At 41.9% G+C, this 20,195-nt stretch overlaps 1 protein-coding gene and 1 long non-coding RNA gene across 3 annotated transcripts in view; one reads left to right on the top strand and one right to left on the bottom strand.

The window, feature by feature from the left end:
* The window catches only part of LOC132687874 (uncharacterized), a 113,883-nt gene that overhangs the window by 84,499 nt on the left and 9,189 nt on the right, over positions 1-20,195 (top strand). The gene's annotated exons all lie outside the window — the stretch shown is intronic.
* Positions 13,094-16,280, bottom strand: TMEM100 (transmembrane protein 100). 2 transcript variants are annotated; one of them, XM_060646469.3, is made up of 3 exons: positions 15,827-16,280; positions 15,283-15,496; positions 13,094-14,371 (listed from the first exon to the last, which is right to left on the bottom strand). In XM_060646469.3, exon 3 carries the CDS (start codon positions 14,303-14,305, stop codon positions 13,901-13,903), a length of 405 nt encoding a protein of 134 aa, XP_060502452.1. In that variant the 5' UTR covers positions 14,306-14,371; positions 15,283-15,496; positions 15,827-16,280; the 3' UTR covers positions 13,094-13,900. The 2 variants fall into 2 exon arrangements, with proteins under 2 accessions (XP_060502452.1, XP_060502450.1); XM_060646467.3 differs by lacking the exon at positions 15,283-15,496 and having other exon boundaries at positions 15,827-16,269.

The raw sequence follows: 20,195 nt of genomic DNA, 5'->3' as shown, positions 1-20,195 counted from the left end.
TCTCCTCCCTCTGCCTTTCTTATTAGCCCAACTTGTATCATCTTCTTTCCGTGTCCTAGCTTGGCAAAACAAGGGTCTGTCTGCTTGGTGAATCTCAAGTACTATGCACAGAGTGGCCCAAGAATCTTGGACATGGCCAGGGTGAATGCTCAGACTCCTTTCGTAACCGTTTAAAAATATGCCATGGTAGCAAGAGTTCCAAGCTTGAGGGTTTTATTTTCACTGAGGACTTCAAATACTGCCGCTGGGCTGCAAATAGAAACTAGCATGGTGGCTTGTTTGCAAAAGTTGCTGTGTTCTTTCTCTCTTCTCATTCCTTCTCTCTCTTTCTCCTCTGTCCTCTACTGGAAAAGCACCTGTTGGTGGGCAGTTACCAATGTGAGGATACAAGAACTTTCTGGTGTTAAATACTTCCAGGATATCAAGAACCAAAGCTGTTTGGACTGCTAGGAATGACACAGTGAATCAGCACCCCGTGTCCCATTTTTGGAGACTTCAACTACGTTGTTGGTCTGGGAGGAAAACATGCTTAAAAGTCAAATGAGAGACCCTATTTGAGGAGGTGACATTCAGATTGCATTTCACAGGTGTTTTGGCACCAACAAGTCAAACAGGGTATTTCTCCAATCATGTAAGCAGACGGACTTGCCATTTGATCCACAGCAGAGCTTGTCCTGTACAAACTGCATCCAAAATATCATCCCACTCAGTGGGCGATTCCCCAGCATTAGTCACTGGCAGGCGTCCTTTGAAAGCTGCTCTCAGGAACTTCTGAGGTGTTGCCTTTCTCTGCAGCTTGTCTGATTCCATAAGGCCAAAGAGATGCGTTGAACAACTAAGAAAGGCAAAGTGGAAAAAAAAAAAAGGGAGGGGGGAAGTTCAACCAGTTAGAACCCTGGGCTGTGGAGGAAGATGGCCAAAGAGGCTGGATTTCCAGCTGTCCATCACCCCTCTCATTTTGCACAGGAAAGGCATTTCTCTAATCCACCTGTTCAATTATTTATCATGCTATGTGTTTCCTCTTAATTGTTACTCAGGCAAAGCCTTTATGTTGTAAGGTGACACCCTAGTATTTTTTAACGACCTTAGGCAAAGTGATTGACACTTGATCCTGGAGTCAGATGTTCCCAGTGACGCAACTTGCTCTCCCAGTAGCAGAAAAGCTTCCTGCCATGATTAAGTTGGAACCGTGAAAGTGCTAAAATGTGTTGTCAGTCTTCCTCTGATGCAAGCACTTTTATTATAGAGTCTGCTCGCAGAAGAGGGAAGCAACACAAGCCTTGCCTCCAAATAGCCCTTTCTGCCCTGGACTAGCCACTCTATACAGAAGGGCGGCATGTGCCGGACGTTTCAGAGACCAATGATCACAGTCACGCCTTTTCCAAACTTACGGTTTTCCTGGGTCAGCCCCTTCCCTCTCTCTATTTCTTTTTCTGGGTTCCTATGACAATGTGATCCCAACTGATTTGTGCCTGGCAGGGTGCCACTCTCTGAACTCTCATTAACTGCCCCAGTCAAGCAAAACAAGAAGCAATCCATTCTGTATTTGAACTTGAAATGGAAAATCATCTGTGTTTGCTTTTCTTGATAGGAGGCTGAGATGGAGCAAAAGGGTAATTCTGTTTTTTTTGGACATGGGCTACTTCCCAATGAAAATGCTAGGGAACCTGTGAGCAGTGGGTATCAGACCCACTGTGATTCAGTGTTGGCTGATCCAGTCTGTGTTAAAACCACACAAAAGGCTTTTTCAATGCCCCCCCTCCCCATTTGGGTTTTCTCTACTACTCTTCAGGGTTCCTAGGCAAAGGGTATTTTTAGGGTGTGGCTGCCTCCTGAAGGAGTAGTTTCAACTATTGATTCATTAATTTACTACTGTTATACCACAAATAATGCAATGAAACCAAACACACATAAGGCTATGACCTAAAAAACTTATTTTTTAAATTTTTTTAATTTAGAGAGAGAGGCGGAGAGGCAGAGAGAGAGGGAGACACAGAATCTGAAGCAGGCTCCAGGCTCTGAGCTATCAGTTCAGAGCCTGATGTGGGGCTGGAACCCACGAAATGTGAGATCATGACCTGAGCCAAAGTCGGACGCTTACCTGACTGAGCCACCCAGGTGCCCCCAAAATTTTTGAATAAATACAAAGGAAAGGGAAAGCAATAGAGTATATTGCATTCTTATTACTATTACACTGAAGACTTTTATAGGTATTTATTCCAAATTACCGTAGGCACTTTGTTCCCATTCTATCTTGATACCAGAGGTACCAGAATCCAAATATATGTAGCTAATACACAGATTGGAAAGTTCACCCTACAGGCTTTTATTGTTTTTTGTAGTAGGTTTATGTCTGAACTACCTTAGCCAGACTTTATTAATTCAATCACAAAATATTTCTTTTTAATTCTCGGATTTCTGATATCTACCTGTGTTTAACACATTGTACATATCCAGTAAATACTGGGCAAGTGAGTGCGTGAACGAATGAATGAATGAATGAGTGGAGCCCAATCTCGGAAGAGAGCTGGCCTGAATCAGCAGTTGTCAAACATGGCTACATACTGGAATCATTTATAAGCACTTTATTTTTATTTGTAATGTTTCTCCAAGTACTACTTTATTCTCCCCTCTCATTCTATGTTCTTTTAAAGTTAATTATTGCTCGTTATAATAATCAAAACAATGCAGAAGAGTCTAAAGAAAAATCATCTCCTTTTCCTTGAACACTCCAGTGATGTCCATGCTCTTAATGAGTCACCATGTGTTCTTCTATAGTTTTTATTTTAATTTTTTAAGTATTTTTTATGTTTGAGAGAGAGAGAGAGAGAGAGAGAGAGAGAGAATGAGTGGGGGAGGGGCAGAGAGAGAGGGATACTCGGAATCAGAAGCAGGCTCCAGGCTCTGAGCTGTCAGCACAGAGCCTGACACAGGGCTCGAACTCACAGACTGCAAGATCATGACCTGAGCCAAGTTGGACACTTAATCATCGACTAAGCCACCCAGGCACCCAAGGTTTTATTTTAAAAAGCTCAAATACACTTCCAATTTATTTGATAAGAATGGCATATGATATATATTAGTTGAAAATTTGCCTTTCACATAATATATTGCAGATATCCTTGCAAATTAATACTAGTCCATACCAACTTGCCTCATTCGTTTTCTCAGCTACACAGTGTATGTAATACAGGTGCACCGTAATTCATTCAAAGGTTGTTTTTGTGTATGTGTGTATAAATACTGGCAATGCAGAAAGCAATATTCTTTTTTAATGATATAGTTATTTATTTTGAACATAAGTGAGGAAAGAATTTGAATGAGGGAGTAGAAATAGAATTCCAGAGAAAAACATTCCCCTGTATTGTGGCTCTATAAATATTCTTGTAGTTCTGTTACGTCTATATAAAGATGTAAAACCTATGATCAGGTAGGTTTTCAGAACTAAATTTGGAATAAAAAGCATATGCATTTACATTTTAATAAAAAATATGGCCATATTACCTGATTTCTTGCCCTTACCAGCACTATATTTATCAATCTACTTTATTATAAATGTATTGAGAAATTTAAAAATCTAATGAGAAAAAATATTATATTGTGGTTATTAATTTTCATTTCCTGGGACATTTTGGAGGATTTCGTTTGTTTTTAAATACAAATCCTGGGTCCCATTTTAAATCTCTGAGGCAGAGTCTCTGAGGTCAGCACCTGTGAACCTGTCTCTATAGGGTTCCTACGTGAGTCTGATGAGGTCAACACCTGTGAATCTTTGTCTTTATAGAGTTTCTATGTGAGTCTGATGATGTCAGTGCTTGGACAGGCATTTGGCAACCACTGATAAAGACCATCTTTTGATTGAGATGTAAACTCTATGAAGATGTAAGCTTCTATTATCTAAAAACAAACCAACCAACCCTCAAAAGCAACAAGATCTGGGTAGTGACAACTGTGCATTGTATAATCAAATTATATTTTCTTTTTCTTTAATTTCTTTTTTATTTTTTTAAATTTACATCCAAATTAGTTAGCATGTAGTGCGACAATGATTTCAGCAGTAGATTCCTTAGTGCCCCTTACCCATTTAGCCCATCCCCCCCTCCCACAACCCCTCCAGTAACCCTCAGTTTGTTCTCCATATTTATGAGTCTCTTCTGTTTTGTCCCCCCTCCTTGTTTTTATATTATTTTTGTTGCCCTTCCCTAATGTTCATCTGTTTTGTCTCTTAAAGTCCTCATATGACTGAAGTCCTATGATTTTTATCTTTCTCTGGCTAATTTCACTTAGCATAATACCCTCCAGTTCCATCCACGTAGTTGCAAATGGAAAAATTTCATTCTTTTTGATTAACAAGTAATACTCCATTGTATGTATGTATATATATATATATATATATATATATATATATATATATATATACACATCTACACATCTTCTTTATCCATTCATCCATTGATGGGCATTTGGGCTCTTTCCATATTTTGGCTATTGTTGATAGTGCTGCTATAAACATGGGGGTGCATGAGTCCCTTCGAAATAGCACACCTGTATCCCTTGGATAAATGCCTAGTAGTGCAATTGCTGGGTTGTAGGGTAGTTCTATTTTTAGTTTTTTGAGGAACCCCCATACTGTTTTCCAGAGTGGCTGCACCAGCTTGCATTCCCATCAAATTATATTTTCTACATGATTTAAAACTATATACTTATTTCAGATGTTGATGAAAATTTCAATTCATTACCTGAACTTTTTTTAAATTTTATTTATTTATTTTGAGAGAGAGAGAGAGAGAGAGAGAGAGAGAGAGAGAAAGCACAAGCAGGGGAGGGACAGAGAGAGAGGGAGACACACAATCCAAAGCAGGCTCCAGGCTCAGTGCTGACAGCTCAGCCCTGATGTGGGGCTCGAACCCACAAACCATGAGATCATGACCTGAGCCAAAGTCAGATGCTTAACCACCGAGCCACCCAGGCACCCTTACCATCTTAACTTTTTTTAAAAAAGTCTATGTCCAATCAGAGAGGACAATAAAGCATAGCTGTAGGTATAACAGGTATCAAGGCTTGTTGAAGCATCCTTGGCTGTTTGGCCGGGGTGGGGGTGGGGGGGCATTCCATGGGAGCAGGTTAGTGGGGCAGTGGCCAGGTGGAACAGGAAGACAGAAGACCTGGATCAGGGTGTGAGTCTTATTTCTGTCATGTATGAAATGTTTGATCATAAGCAAACCATTTAACCCTGCCAAGCCTCAATTTCCTCATCTAAAAATGAGGATAATATTTCACAGAGCCTCTGGAAGGAAGGAGTTAGCAAGACAATGAAAGTGAAATCGCTATGCCTACGGCAAAGCACTGTCCAAATGCAAACTGGCCCTTTGGATGGCTAGATAGCTCGATAGCATCAGGGTTATTTTTGAGAAATGTAAACTTGGATATGAACATGCTGAACATAAACAACTTCTGACTGAGAAAACAAAATTTTGATAAACGTACATGGGTTTTGAGGGGGTGGGTTCCTGCCAGATATGACTGAATGCAAGTTTCTGTGTCAACCCATTTTCTCTCAGTGTTTGTAATTTCTCTCATGAGGTAAACTGCTGTTTTTCCACAAACATCTCATTGAAACTGATTTGCTTGTGACTTCTGTAGCTTTAATTGTCATACAAACTCTCTCAAAGCATGTATCAGCGATGCTTTGAAATTAACTTCAAGGGGTGCCTGGGCGGCCCAGTATTACTGATTTCAGCTCAAGTCATGATCTCATGGTTTGTGAGTTTGAGCCCCTCATTGGGCTCTGTGCTGACAGCATGGAGCATGCTTGGGATTCTCTCTCTCCTTCTCCCTCTGCTCCTCCCCTGCTTGTGTGCTCATGCTCTCTCTCTCTCTCTCTCTCTCTCTCTCTCTCCCTCTCTCTGAAAATAAATAAACACTAAAACTACCTTTAAGATAGATACTAGTACTCCTTACTATATTGAGTACTAGTCATTGACATAAAGCACTTTTTATCTATTAATGCAGTTAATAGTTACTACAACCCTAGGAGAGAGACATGCCATTAATATTCCCATTTCGTTGATGAGGAAACTGAGGCACAGAGAAGTTTACTTGTACAGGACACAGAGCAAGAGAGTGGTAAAGCTGAATTTCAAGTCCAGGTATTTTGGGTGTGGAGTCCATGTCCTTAACCACAGTGTTCCACCATCTTCTGGGGAGATAATTATTGATATGAGGAGGAGGAGGAAGATCTTAGTTATGACGATATGTTTTATTCATAATCCTCATAATGCTCCGAGATTAAAGTGAAGTGTTTCTGCTCAATTAGAGCCCGGACATTTGGTTCTCTAGTCATAAGTTTGAACCATATGGATATTGGTGTCATTGAGCCTCTTTTCTTGGACAGAATTTTGCAATTGTTAAATCCCCTGACGGACTTATTTCATTGTTGCTTTACAGCCATCCAGTGTGGTGGAGATGCTGAGGGCTAGCTCTTCCCATGACCTTTATGGGCTCACTCTGGGGCACCTGGGTGGCTCAGTCAGTTGAGCGTCCAACTTTGACTCAGGTCATGATCTCACAGTTCATGATTCAAGCCCCTCTTTGGGCTCTGTGCTGAAAGCTCAGAGCCTGGAGCCTGCTTCAGATTCTGCGTCTCCCTCTCTCTCTGCCCCTCCCCTGCTCACACTCTGTCTCTCTCTCAAAAATAAATAAACATTAAAAATTTTTTTTTATTTTAAAAAAAGCACCCACTCTGGGTGTCCCCTCTGGAAGGATCCCTGATTGCTTCTCCTTACTTATTCCCACCAGCTGGCCAACTCCTCTACCTGTCCTGCTCTTATCAAGTCACCACCTGCAGGAAGACTTCTTTGATTCCGCCTAAAGTATGTCAAGTTTTTCTGCTATGCACTTCTGTCACACCCTGCCTCCAATTTCAGGCTGAGGCTGGCTGATAATTCTGAACCTTGAATTTTCCACACAGGAAACTCAAGGAAGCTGAGAGTGAAAGCACCAGATCTGGTGGTGGAAGATGTGACTGGGGTCCTGAGTCAGTCTTATGTTTACTAGTAGGAGTGTCTTGAAAGGTGTAAAATGCTACAAATATATGGTAAAAATTCTAAGAGGACCTGGCTTCAGATGGTGAAGGATTCAATAATCATCAGCATTTTCAGTCCTGGTTTCTCAGAACTACTGACTCACTCTTTAGCTTTAGCTTAGACTCTCGATGCCATGTTGCTTAACTTCTATTTGGGACAGTTATTCAAGAATCAGGTAGTGAAATGTTACTGTGTACCAGGGAGTATCAGCATAGTGGGTAAGTGAGTGTGTTCTAGAATCTGAACTCAGATCCTACTCTACCAGCTGTGTGATCTCAATTACATGGCTGAATCGGTGACCCCATTTCCTCATCTATAAAATGGGGATAATAATAGTGCCTCCTTCATTGGATTGGTGTAAGGATCAGATGAGACCATCCAGGCAAAGCTCAGAGCATAATGTTTGGAGCACAGTGAGTGCTCCATAAAAGTTGTTAGCGTTGTGAGCTAAACTCTCAGGTTTTAGCCTGGCTTCTGGTCTCCAGAGCACTTCCCAGAGAATTTTCATCTTGCTGTTTTGCTTCTTCAAATCCCAAATATAACTCCTATTTTTCCACTCCTATTTTTCCAATTTATCCATTAGGTCCATTGTTTGCAGTGCCTAGGGCCCACAATACTTGTCAAGACAATTTCCTTCTTGCAATAAGTGAGATACATCCCCTCCTAGTCCCCTACCCTACCCTCCTCTCCCCTCCCTCTCCCGCCCTCCCTTCCTTCCTTCCTTTCTTCCCTTCCCCTTCCTTTCCTTTCCTTTCCCCTTCCTTTCTGTTTCCTCCCTCCCTCCCTCTTTCTTTCCTTCTTTCTTTTTTCTTTTCTTTTCTCTTCTTTCCTTCCTTCCTTCCTTCCTTCCTTCCTTCCTTCCTTCCTTCTTTCCTTCCAGTGGAAGAGAGGGACCATTGAAGAAAATAATGCCTAGAGCCCACAAAACTCATATCAATCAGCCCTGGCTGGGTGGTTTTGGCCGAAGGTGCCTCATGAGGTTTTCAGTGAGGCTGTCAGGTGGGGATACAGTCATCAGAAGATTACACTGTGGGAGGATCCACTTCCCACTGAGGTAGTTGCTGGTAGGTCTCTGAGGTTCACTGAGGTAGTTGCTGGTAGGTCTCAGCTCCTCTCTGGTTATTAGCTGGAGGACTCAATTCCTCACCACATGGCTTCCTCAGGACATAGCAGATGGTTTCTCCCAGAGCAAGAGGGGAGAGAGAGAGAGAGAGAGAGAGAGAGAGAGGAGAGAGAAACACCAAGGCAAAAGCTTCAATGTCTCTATAACCTAATCTTGGAAGGGACATGCCACCACCTTGCCATATTTCACTGGTCACACAAACCAACCCTGAGATGATGTAGGAGGAGTGTGAGTACTAGGAAGCAGGGATCATCGGGAGCCATCCGAAAGGCTAGCTGTGACAAGAACTACTTTTTTAAATGTTTATTTATTTTTGAGAGAGAAAGCGAGCACACGTGGGGGAGGGGCAGAGAGAGAGGGAGACACAGAATCTGAAGCAGGCTTCAGGTTCTGAGCTGTCAGCACAGAGTCCGATGCAGGGCTTGAACTCACAAACTGCGAGATCATGACCTGAGCTGAAGTTGGACGCTTAACCGACTGAGCCTCCCGGGCACCCCACACAAAAACTGTTTTTAATATTTGGAAACTAGAAACTATCCAAATGCTTATCAACCATAGGAAAGATAAATAAAGGATGGTGTGCTGGTACAACGGGACTCTACGCAGCAAGGAGAATGAACCACTGACAGCTATATCCAACAATATGGATGTACCTCACAAACATAATATTGCACAGGGGAGGCCAGGCACAAAGAGTACCTAGCATATGATTCCATTTATATAAAGTTAAAAAATAAGCAAAACTACTCTATGGGTTAGCAGTGAGAATGCTGTCCTTCCGGAAAGATAATGACTGGAAGTAGATTCAAGGGGGACTTTGGGAAGCTGCTGCATTTAGTTTCTTCATGTGGATTTTAGCTCTACAGGTTTGTGAAACTCCTTGAATTGTACACTTTTATCTACATATATTATACTTCAAAAAGAATTGTTCAAAAGTTGGTGTTAGAACACCTTTATTGTCTTCCTTTCATAGAGAGACATTTTGAAAATGATATCAGTTATGGCTTGGTGTAAATCTGGGATGATTACAGTATCTGGTCAGCATATTAGTCCTGACTGTGAGAACTTGACTGAACAAGTCACTTATTCTCTTCACTTATTTTCTCTGAACGTGGTTTGCTCCTCCGAAGAGTTGGACACTTGCCCTTCTAGCCTCAAGTGTGATGAAGAATGTTGGGTAACATCAGGTGTCGTTGAATACTGTTGTATACAAGATGAAGTACTAAAGTCAGGCAGTAATGTAAAGATCAACTATACAACTATAAACAAACTACTCTTTTCCACCCTACAGAAAATTCTGTAGATAAGCCTTAAATCACTGGATGCCCTTGGAAGCTCAAAAGCCAGGAACTAGGAATGTACTTGTTTTTGTTTCTTGTGTTAGATTTTTGCCTTCGGTGGTCTTCCTTTCTGTGGGGCAGCCTAAGACAAGACTGACTTGAATGGCAGTGGTGGGAGAAGGGGGCAGGGGAAGGATTTCTCGCTCTCTTAATCTCTTTTATGTTGAGGGCACCTAACTGAATTTCCATATCACATATACCTCTACAGTGACTCCAATGTATGTGAAAGCACTGAAAATTGTAACAATAATAAGGAAATGTAAGTTATGATTTATCTTTGGAACAGGTACTTTCCTCGGATTATTTTGGGTCTAGAAAGCCTTTGCGGATAATGTCAAGGTTAAATGAAGTGACTGATTAAAGTCAATTAACCAAAACAGGAGGCTGCTTCATGCTTAATGATATGTTGGGACAGTACGCAGAGAAAGAAGCTAAAGTCAACATTAGATGTTATCATAAATAGCAATTTTAAAATTATGTAGTACTTTATTGTTTATAAAAATCTAAATCATTTCTTAAAAATTTACCTTATTTTAAAGATGAGGCTTAAATGTTCAAGATCATCTGACTAGTTTAACAAGAGAACTAGGATTTACAATCAGATCTTTTTTTAAAAATTTTTAAACATGTATTTATTGTTGACAGACAGAGACACAGTGCAAGCAGGGGAGGGGCAGAGAGAGGGAAACACAGAATCTGAAGCAGGCTCCAGGCTGCGAGCTGTCAGCACTGAGTCTGACCCGGGGCTTGAACCCACGAACCGTGAGATCATGAGCTGAGCCAAAGTCAGACGTTTAACTGACTGAGCCCCCCAGGCGCCTTTATAATCAGATCTTCTAAGTTCAAAATCATAATACTTCCCAGGAGACCAGGAGATCTTTCCCACACACACTTTTTTTATGAGTGGTGATGGTACAAAGATGTAGGTTTGAGGATTTTGTGATTTGGCCCCCTTGGGCATATCCTCGGGCTTCAGCCACCTGCAGGATCCACATGACTCTGATCATCTCTAGACAAGATTCACCATATTAACAAAGACAGTGAGGTGGGAAGGGCAGAGTTACCTGGTGGCTATGGTTCTCACCTGGGCAGAGACCGGCTGCTCAGGATGAGGTCAGAAGTTGCTCCTGTGTGACCCAGGATATGTGGGATTTAGGGTATCCTTCTGGGTGATATAGCTGGTTCCTGATGCTCCAGGATGGGACCAAGTTATATTTTTAATACATATATGCTTGTATCATGCTTGTACATGCATTCCACATCTGCTTATTACTATATAATAAAACTGTTTGAAAAGACACGCTTTGCCCAATAAAGATATGTTATAAGGTAGCTGTGATGCCCCAATTCAAATATGCTCATCATAGGAGTTGAAATTCACAGTGCATAGCACTATCTTTGTGCCTCACAGTTTTGCAGAGGTGTGTGCCCTTTAATGGGACTGAAGCCTCCCAGACAGGGGTCCTATACTGATTAGGAGAACCCAGATGTAGTCATTGTGAAGTGGCTTAAGGAGGAGAGTAGTAGTGAGCTCAGTGGAGAATCTTCTCCAGCTCCTCACATTTAGGAGAGATATTGCTATGTCCAGATATGATTCCATTTCTGTTTTTAAATTTATCATTCCACATTTCCTTTGGGATTCAGGTAGCAGCATGAGGCCCCCTGGTGGCCTGAAATCGTTCTTGAGTTTACTTTTCAAGCATTCTCAAGGGCAGGTGTGGCTGGAGAAGTACGTGGGTAGTAAATACTCACCTACACATGTTGCTTACAGTAGAGACAGGGCGGAGTAGGATGACCTATTTGGGGGAGTTGAGAACTAAAATATTTCTTTTTTTTTATTTTTTTAACGTTTTATTTATTTTTGAGACAGGGAGAGACAGAGCATGAACAGGGGAGGGTCAGAGAGAGGGAGACACAGAATCTGAAACAGTCTCCAGGCTCTGAAACTGTCAGCACAGAGCCCGACGCGGGGCTCGAACTCAGGGACCGCGAGATCATGACCTGAGCTGAAGTCGGCCGCTTAACCGACTGAGCCACCCAGGGGCCCCTAAAATATTTTCTTTTAAGAGATTAAAACAAATGGACTTTGATTCAGGATAAACCACTCACTTTCTGATTTTTCATTCTTTAGTTCATTCAGTAAACATTTATTGAGTACCTACCCTGTGCAAGACATTTTATTAAGCATCACATGAGGGGTAAAAAAAAAAAGACACCATGCCCTTCTAAGGAGATTTGGAAGACAGTAAAACATTTATGCCACCAACATCGTAGAAAATGAAAGTTGCCATCAGAGAATAAATAAGTAAAGACTATAGAACGAACAGTTACTTTGAGGTAAAAGGGAAAACTTTTTAGGAAGGGGTTGCATTTAGGCTGGGGCTCTAATGAGAAGCAGGATTTGGATACGTTGAGACAGAGAGGGAAAGGATGACATTATGGAGGAAGGAAAACAGAAGGTGAACATACATGGAGGCAGGAAACCAAAGTCTGATTCAGAATGGTGAATAGTCTGGTCTGGCTAACTCATGAGTTTTTGGGTTGGAGTGAAGTGAAAGCTGGATACATCTGTTTGGATCGGATAGTGGAGAACCTTGAACACTTGCCTGAGAAATTTCTTCATCAAGCAACAGGGAGCCTTTGAATATCTTTGAGCAGGAAAGAGGCATGTCAAAGCACAGGCTCCCTCCCTCTCACTGAAATCAACACGATGCTATATACTTGCATTTGGCCCAGAGGAGTGTTGATGTGCATGAATTTAAGATAATTGTGGTGTACTCTACTATAATCAACAACTCCAAACTTGTACCAGCTGCCCTTCAAAGCCATGAGAAACTAGGCCATCAAGGCTTCTCCTCTGAACAAAACCACTTGAGCACCAGAGAGCAGTCAGTGCCAGAGAGCTCCTGCCATATTTAATTAAATTCCTTGGGAGAATGCCTCTCTTGAAAGTGCTACACAAGGTTTGTTTTGTTTTTCTTTGTATTTCCCAGGGTTAAGAAAGGCTTCATGCCTCACTATCTTCCCATACTAGTTTCATGTGGTTTAAACTACATGGACCAAGGATATTTCTGGCTAAAGTTCTGAAGTAGAGTCCTAGCTGTGTATAGAATAGCTCAATATTCACAAAAGTCAAGCAGTGATCTTATTTGGTTATATTAGAACTCACTCAGTTAAGCAGCCTGAGAATCTATACAATGCCTGGCATATGGTTGGTGCTTGAAAATACGTGAAGCAAATATTTAACAGCTGATTGAATAAGTAGGTAACGCACATTTAATAACACCTTATAAAATTCCTGACCCCAGGCATCGATTTCCTAATTGTTAATGGTTTAGAATATAATGAACATCATTAATATTTTTCTTCAGAAGTCATGAAAAAATGATACAATAAAAATCTTCTAGATAAGTTAGGGAGTGGCAACACGCTCATTTGAGAGAACTACGATTAAGACATTGCGAACAAGGAGGGGAAGACGGACGATTTAAAATCAGATAACTACAATAAAATAAATAAAAATAAAAATACAATAGAAACAACCATTTAAGAAGTTTCAGCAGCAATAAGTATTTATTATTTTGAATGAAATGTACATTAAACTTTATATAAAAATCATCAAAAGTGCTAGGTTGGATTATTTTAATATTAATTTAACCCCCCATGTCATCTAGTAGCTATGCCTTTTACCTTTTTGTTTAATTTCTGACACATCATTAATCATCTAAAACTGTCCAATGTTAAAACATAAAAAATATTAGTTTATTCTTCAAGAAAAAGTACCACCAGTGATGCGTTATTAAAAGCAAAAAAATAGATGCCAGAGAACTTATTTAAAAAAATTATCACAGAATTTCATAGAAGTATGCAAAGTCTGAGGGGATTTAGACTCTCGGCAGTACATTTTTATGATACAACTCCTCAAAAGTGTGTGTGTGTGTGTGTGTGTGTGTGTGTGTATGTGTGTGTGTGTGTGTGTGTTTGAGGCAGGTCGCTGGTGTGCCAGAACTGTCTGATTATTTTCTCATCTTTCCTTGGCTCCTTTCCAAGGTGAAATGAGTGTTGTCTAATGCCGTGCACCTCCCATGACCCTCAAATGTTTAATGTAGAGAAAAAAGCTGAGTTTTCAGTCTTAGAAATAGCCCTTAGAGTTAAGTTTGTCATTAATGAAAACACAAGTAGGTTCCTCACAAAACAGAACCCCCTCTACCCTCCCATCCTCAATTCACCCCCATTCCTCTGGTCTGCTCCAACGCTCTGTTCATTCTCTCCCACACTAGTTCTGGGTGAATTGGATGACACAGTGAAAGGAAGGCTTTCAGGCCACGTATCCCATTTGGTCCCATTTGGTCCTAAGCAAATAAGCTTCTCTGATTTGCCACAAGAGCCGTCTGACTCTCCCGTCTCTTGGCTTTCTTGCTCCTCTGCCTCACCTTCCAGCATAAGGCACTGGAGGCTAACAAAAAAAGTCCAGATGACAGAAGGACCAGACCCAAGATAGAGATGATGGAGCCATGGGAATTGAAGCTGTAAGCCACAGCCGTGACCACTATGCCAGCGATGAGGACCACCACGGCAAACGGGATGATGCAGCGGTAACAGGAGAGCTCGGCACCCCCTGTAGCAGCCGTCAACTGAATCTCACTGACCAAGGGGACCGTGGTGACCACCACTTCCCTGTTGGGGCTCTTCTCCATTGTCACTGGCTTGGAAGACTTTGGGGTTCCCAGGATCTCCTTTATGGGCTCTTCAGTCATTTTTACTAGCGGCGTTTCCTAGCTGGGTTCACAGACTAGACCTGGGGGGTCTCTCCAGGGTGGAAGCTGTGGAGGAGACAGAGAAATGCATCAAAGTGAGCCCTGCAAATAGAAGTCAGGAGCTAGGGAGGCACCTCTGGGTTCTTTCCCAGGAGGCACAGATGCATGTGAAAATCAGCTTTCATATTTTTTTTCCTAATTGTTTGCATTCTCTTTGCAAAATGCAAGGTAAAGCAGATAGCCATAAAGAAAGGGAAGATATAAAAAGCAGGAAGCACTTTACAGTGTTTAATATACCCTGACGGTCTACAAATGTTTTACAAGCCTTTCCGCTTTGTCTATTGCTTCTCATTTCTCTAAACACACGGAAAAGCCTCAATCCTAATCCAAAAGACGGCCTCCTTCATGAGGAGAATACACTATAAACAATACTCCTCACAGTTTGTTCCAAAACTCAGGGCAACATAGACTCTGCCAGTGTTTCCGGGCATAACATGCATTCCAAACTATCACCCATTTGCTGCCCACCAAATCAGTATCAAGACCAGCAGCCAGTGTAAGAAGGATGTTCTTTTACGGCAGCTGACAATCAGCAAGTCTTTATTGTACCTATTTAACAGCGCACCATGTGTCCTGGGACCACAGTGGGGGAGCAGGTCAGCAAAAATTCAGCGGCAAGAAGGCCAGGATTTGTGATCTGAAATGTGGCAATATCTTCCAATCCATTTGAGAAGGGAAAAGGAAGAAGAAAAATCCCACGGTGTTGTAGGATACAATTTTGTACTTTCTTAAAGATAAGATCAACTCTTAGAGTAACTACCTGTTGGTTCAAACTTTTCCTTTGAACTCAACAAGGAATTTCAAATACTACGTGGGCTGTGACATATTTTTAAAAATAAGCATTCTTGATTTTCAGGAAAGTTTTATACTTTTTTCATTTCCCCATGCCCTAGCGTATAAAACTTGTCGCAATGCACCTTTCTGAACATCTGAACCCGAACACTTTCAGGACTCTCCATCACATATCAGAAACTCTCAGTCAAGCATCTGTCTCTAATGCTTCCCAGGAGAAATCGGTGAATGCTCTTGTCTGCTGTTCAGACATGTTAAGTCTTCCTCTTTTGTCCCCGAGAAGCGATGTAGCTAGCAGCATTGCAGTTACCGAAGAAATTCAGAGGAAGATTCTTGAGGCTATTTCAAGGAGATTATTAACACTTTGAACATATTAAGCATCCACTGAAAACAAACTTAAGCCCAAATCAAACCTCCCAGGTTCCTCTCTGCCCTGGGAGGTCAAACTATCACTCCATGTGCAATGAAGCTAAATCTTAGAACTGCCTATTCGCATGTAATTTTTAATCACTGAATTAATCCTTGCTGTCCAGTGACACCCTACATACTGGCGAGGCCAGTAAAAGGATATTTGAGATTATGTCTGAAAGAAAAAAAAAATCTTCGCTCCAAAGCTGAGGCGTAAGTTAACCTGCAAACGAAGATCTGTCCCCAACTACAGGCACATACCTCAGAGAAAAGCAATCCATTACCAGGCGGCACACCGGACTTGGGAGGGAAGAAACAGCAGTGCTTGAGTTTCTTCGGTCAACTTCTGGGAAAGAGCCTGTAGTGGCTTGTCTGTCAGTAAAATGACAGGACAGGAATCTCCACTGGGGAAAAGAAAAGATATAAAAATACTGTGCTGTAGGGCTGGTTTCAAATCCTGGAGTTCTTTCTTTCGCTCTACCTCTGTTCCTAAATGACGCTTGTCTTTCCCTCTCTCTCTTTTTATTTCCTCCCCCTTTGGATTGCCCCTCCCTGTCATTTTTTTTTTTTTCCTTCGTTCTCTTCCTTGCCAGCAGATTTCGAGTTTTGGCTTCCCCCAGCTCTGCTCAGGGACATGATAAGTCAGAATCAGTCTAGAGTCCCCAGAGACAGAAGCCAGCTTTTACTTTTATTTCTCTTGCAGCATTTACTAAGTAGACTGCTTTGCATTACTCATTTTTTCCCCCAGCCAACCTCCAGATCTTCCTCCCACCCATCAGGCATTTTCATAAGAAAATCCCAGACTCAGCGTTGCAGACCCAGCTGAGGGGACAGAGCTGAAGGGACAGACACTTTAGGGCGGCAGGAACAGCTGTGAAGTCATGGGGCAGCTGAATTCAGCCTGTAAGCCAGCAAAAATCCATGTTTCTTCTGCTTCCCCAATATTCTTTATTTGTATGTGTGTGGGGCCATCTGAAGCTTAACCCCCCCCCCTTGTTTGATATTAATTCTCTTAGGAATGAGGGTGAGAAGCAAATGTTTATGGCTGAGGGGGAATCCAGTCATCTTGATTTAAACATGATCACTTACTACTTGTGCTAGGAGGTGAGTACTTTTGGCAATGCTGAAATTATCATCACCATCAGCATCACCATCACCACTGTCATTTACAGACCACCTACTATGGACCTGGCCCGCACAGCATGCATGCATTACTTCTCACTAGTTTACAAATGAGTTTATAAACAGTTTGTAAATGAGGCTCAGAGGGGTTAAGTAATCTCACAAAGGTCACACAGAAGGAAAAAAAAAAAACGTTGGTTTGAACCCCAGGCTCTAATGGGCACATAAATCATGTAGAGAGCTTATTAAATGTCGAATCTGATTTCGTCAGTCTGTAACAAGCTCCTGGCTGATGCCAGTCTGCTGTTTCTTGGCCCACTTTCAGGAGCAAGGTACTTGAAACATTCAAGCATAGATGGTTTGGCCCACCACACACCCCAACAATTAAGTTAAAGGTCTATATCCCACTCTTCCTCAAATGGCTTTATAGGTTGATACTTTTTTTTTTTTTACAGATAAAGCTGTTTGAAATTTTAAAGCCCCAGATTGTCTTTTTGAGAGGAAAAATGAGATAATATTTGGACACTATTATAAGTTCATCCCTATACTTCTGTAGCTAAAAGTTATCCATCCTCTATTTTTTAGTCTCTATAGTTTTAAGAACTTCTTTTTAATTAATACAGTAAATTTATAAGTGTTAAGTCAATTATCTGAAAAGATGTGTTCCCTTCTTTCTCTTGGCTTGTTAGATTTCTTTAACTGTTGGCACAAGGCTCGGATGTTCCCAGGCATCTCACTTCTGTTCTAACATAGCATCCCGCATCTAGTAAAAATCCTTTGATGGTTTTGTCATAAAGGGAGAGGGAACAGAAGTCCTTTTCTGTAGAATGGGAGCCAGAGAGAGGGCTTCTGCATCTCAAAAGAAATAAAGTTGAAAAGTCCCTGAGGTCAAGGGAGCCCAGAGTGCTGAGGATGGCGAGTATCTGGAGGTCCCCATAGCTGCCATCCTTGCATTTTTAAAATGTGGGCGTCCAAGAAACAGACCCATCATCCAGGAGAAATGCTGTGGCTTGGTGATGAAGATAAAGGATGCTTAGAACTAGGGCATTTCAGCACTTGTCAACACTGCCCTGGGAAAATGGTGATACAAAGGCCACTGGCCACATACATTGGAGGCTTGGGGGGGGGGGGGGTTCCTTATAAGAGCAGCAAGGTCTCTCTCTCAAAACAATCCAATAAACCCACTGAAGCTCTTAAATCACGTTACCCTGTTGAACATCATATTCCTCTCTTACTAAAATCAAAGGTACATGAATCAAACCTCCACCAGAGAGAAACCAGAGGGCACCCTTTTTCCACAGTGAGCCCTTGACTGAATCTATAATAAGGGACAGTAAGTATGTCTGTGCGCTGGGAACATGGGCAGGTCTGACATTACTTGTAATAAACCAAAGCGTTCTTCAGGCTTTCCAGGCTCCAGGCATCTCATTCTCCTCCAATTCTTCACAAGGAGTGTACATCTGCCTAGATACACAGATGCGTGTCTCCAGACTCTTAAGTAGACAATTGATGATTTGTATTGATAAATACAAAGACAAAGAAAGCTTTGGGATAAAACAGAAGTTGTATACAAAGAATAAGCGCCTAACATTATACTCATGGACACACGCAGTTTTAACTGACTTTTACTTCTTCAAATTGAAATTCAGGGAGAATGCCTAGTGATCAATGCCTGATGTCTTTGAATATTTTTACCTTCATCCATTCTGTGCATTTAAGATATTAACCCCCGCCCCTGGGAATTCCTAAAGGGACACCTGCCCCCAAATGCAAAATCTTATCCACAAAGCAACCAGTCTTCTTTCTGCAAGCCTTTCAGAAGAGAGGAGGAATCTTTCTGGTTCTTTTGAAAACACATGGCTCCAGGAGATTCTTTTAAAGTTTGGAAAACTTTTCAGAAAGCGTCCAGTGTGTGAATTAAACCAGTGCCCCCTGCCCCTAACTCCCCCGCCCCTGCCCCCTCGCCGTAGGCATTCAACATTTCTCTCCCAGATCTTTCAAAAAGCAAGGCAAAGATTCTTACCTTTCCCAGCCAGAATCGGACTGAGACAGCTGCCTGCTCCAGCCAACAGCAACCCAGAGAGGGGGATGCAAATCACCACACTAGGGACTGTAAACAAAGTACTCAACAAGGCTTAAACACAATTAAGGGACCGGAGAAAAACTGGAGAGAGGAAATCCCTTAAATGCGGCTGCATTTTGTTCAGCTTCCCTCTCTGAGAATGTAATCCGTGTTTTTTAAAAGGGAACCAAGTTTGAAAAGAATGTCCTGCTTTGTTTTACTCTCTTTATAGTCCCATCCAAGCTTTCATTTTCAAGATTTCAAGATTTTCCCTACCCAAAGCCCCCCTTCTGATACTCCTCTGTCAATGCTAGGAACCTGCAGAGAAGAATTTGTAAACCTTGTTATGTACTTCCAGGCGGGTGTGGGGTTCGGAAAGTATGTGCGCGGTGTGGGGGGTGGGATGTAAACTAATCTCTTTCCTTGCAACACGCAAGTAAAAAGAGTAATTGAAGAGAAGAATCCGTGGTGAAAATGACATGTGGTTCCTTGTGTGGACCCTCTCCCTAAAGTCAGAGTAGCGGTCTTACCAGTGCTCTCTATCAGAGGATGGCAAGGCACCATGGAAATGATGGTATACTGGAAAATCACTTCTGTGAGGAACTGAACTCTTAATCACGTAATTTTCAGGCCTCGACATCAGTCTGGTCCTGGGGATTTGAAACCACACTGCACCACATGTAACACTTCCACCAAAGGCATCATAAGGAGCAGAACTTGTTATTCTGGAAAGAACTTGCCCAAATTTGAAAAAATCTTATTTTATTTAGAAATCAGATTGGAAACAAAGATATTTAGGTGCAGGGGATACAGAAGTGGAGGAGAGAAGGGCAGATGGTGAACACCATGACAGGAGATTTGGCCCTTTTCCCTTCAATAGAAGCCAAGGTTCAGTCTCTGGGCTGGAAAGGGAGGGGGGGTGGCGTTCTGATTTTGCCATTGGCTTTCTGTTGTTGAAGACCTGGACATTTCTCCTTTGGGAGCATACAAACTTTGCATTTTGTGAAGAGCATCCCCATGTGTATTCAATTACTGGCCCATATTTACTTTCAGTTTGCTTTTGCTTGGTGTGGTTGAGTTGGCTAATTTCCAGCAGCTCTGAAGATGCCAGTTCCTTCCGGCTGTCTGTCCAATCACTGCATGCCTTTGATCTGGGTCATCACCCAGTCCAATTGGATTCAGTGTGATTCGGGAAGCTGGCCAGTTTTTCTCTTTTCCAATGCTTCTTTTAAGGGTGTGTCTGCACTTATGTTCTGAAATCACGAACATTTTGGAAAGTGATCTGTGCTTGTGTGTTCGTTTTGGATAACAGGTCGTGTTATTGCTTTCCCCACACCATCCCCCACCCCCAGGCACTGTTCTTTGAGGTCTAGGACATTAAATAGAGAGACCTGATGGTACCAAGAGGAATGGTGCGTATGCCTTAGATATATATTTTACTATTTG

The sequence above is a fragment of the Panthera onca genome, chromosome E1, assembly GCF_046562875.1.
Source record: "Panthera onca isolate mPanOnc1 chromosome E1, mPanOnc1 haplotype 2, whole genome shotgun sequence".
NCBI lineage: Eukaryota > Metazoa > Chordata > Mammalia > Carnivora > Felidae > Panthera > Panthera onca.
This window is presented reverse-complemented; position numbering and strand designations above follow the sequence as displayed.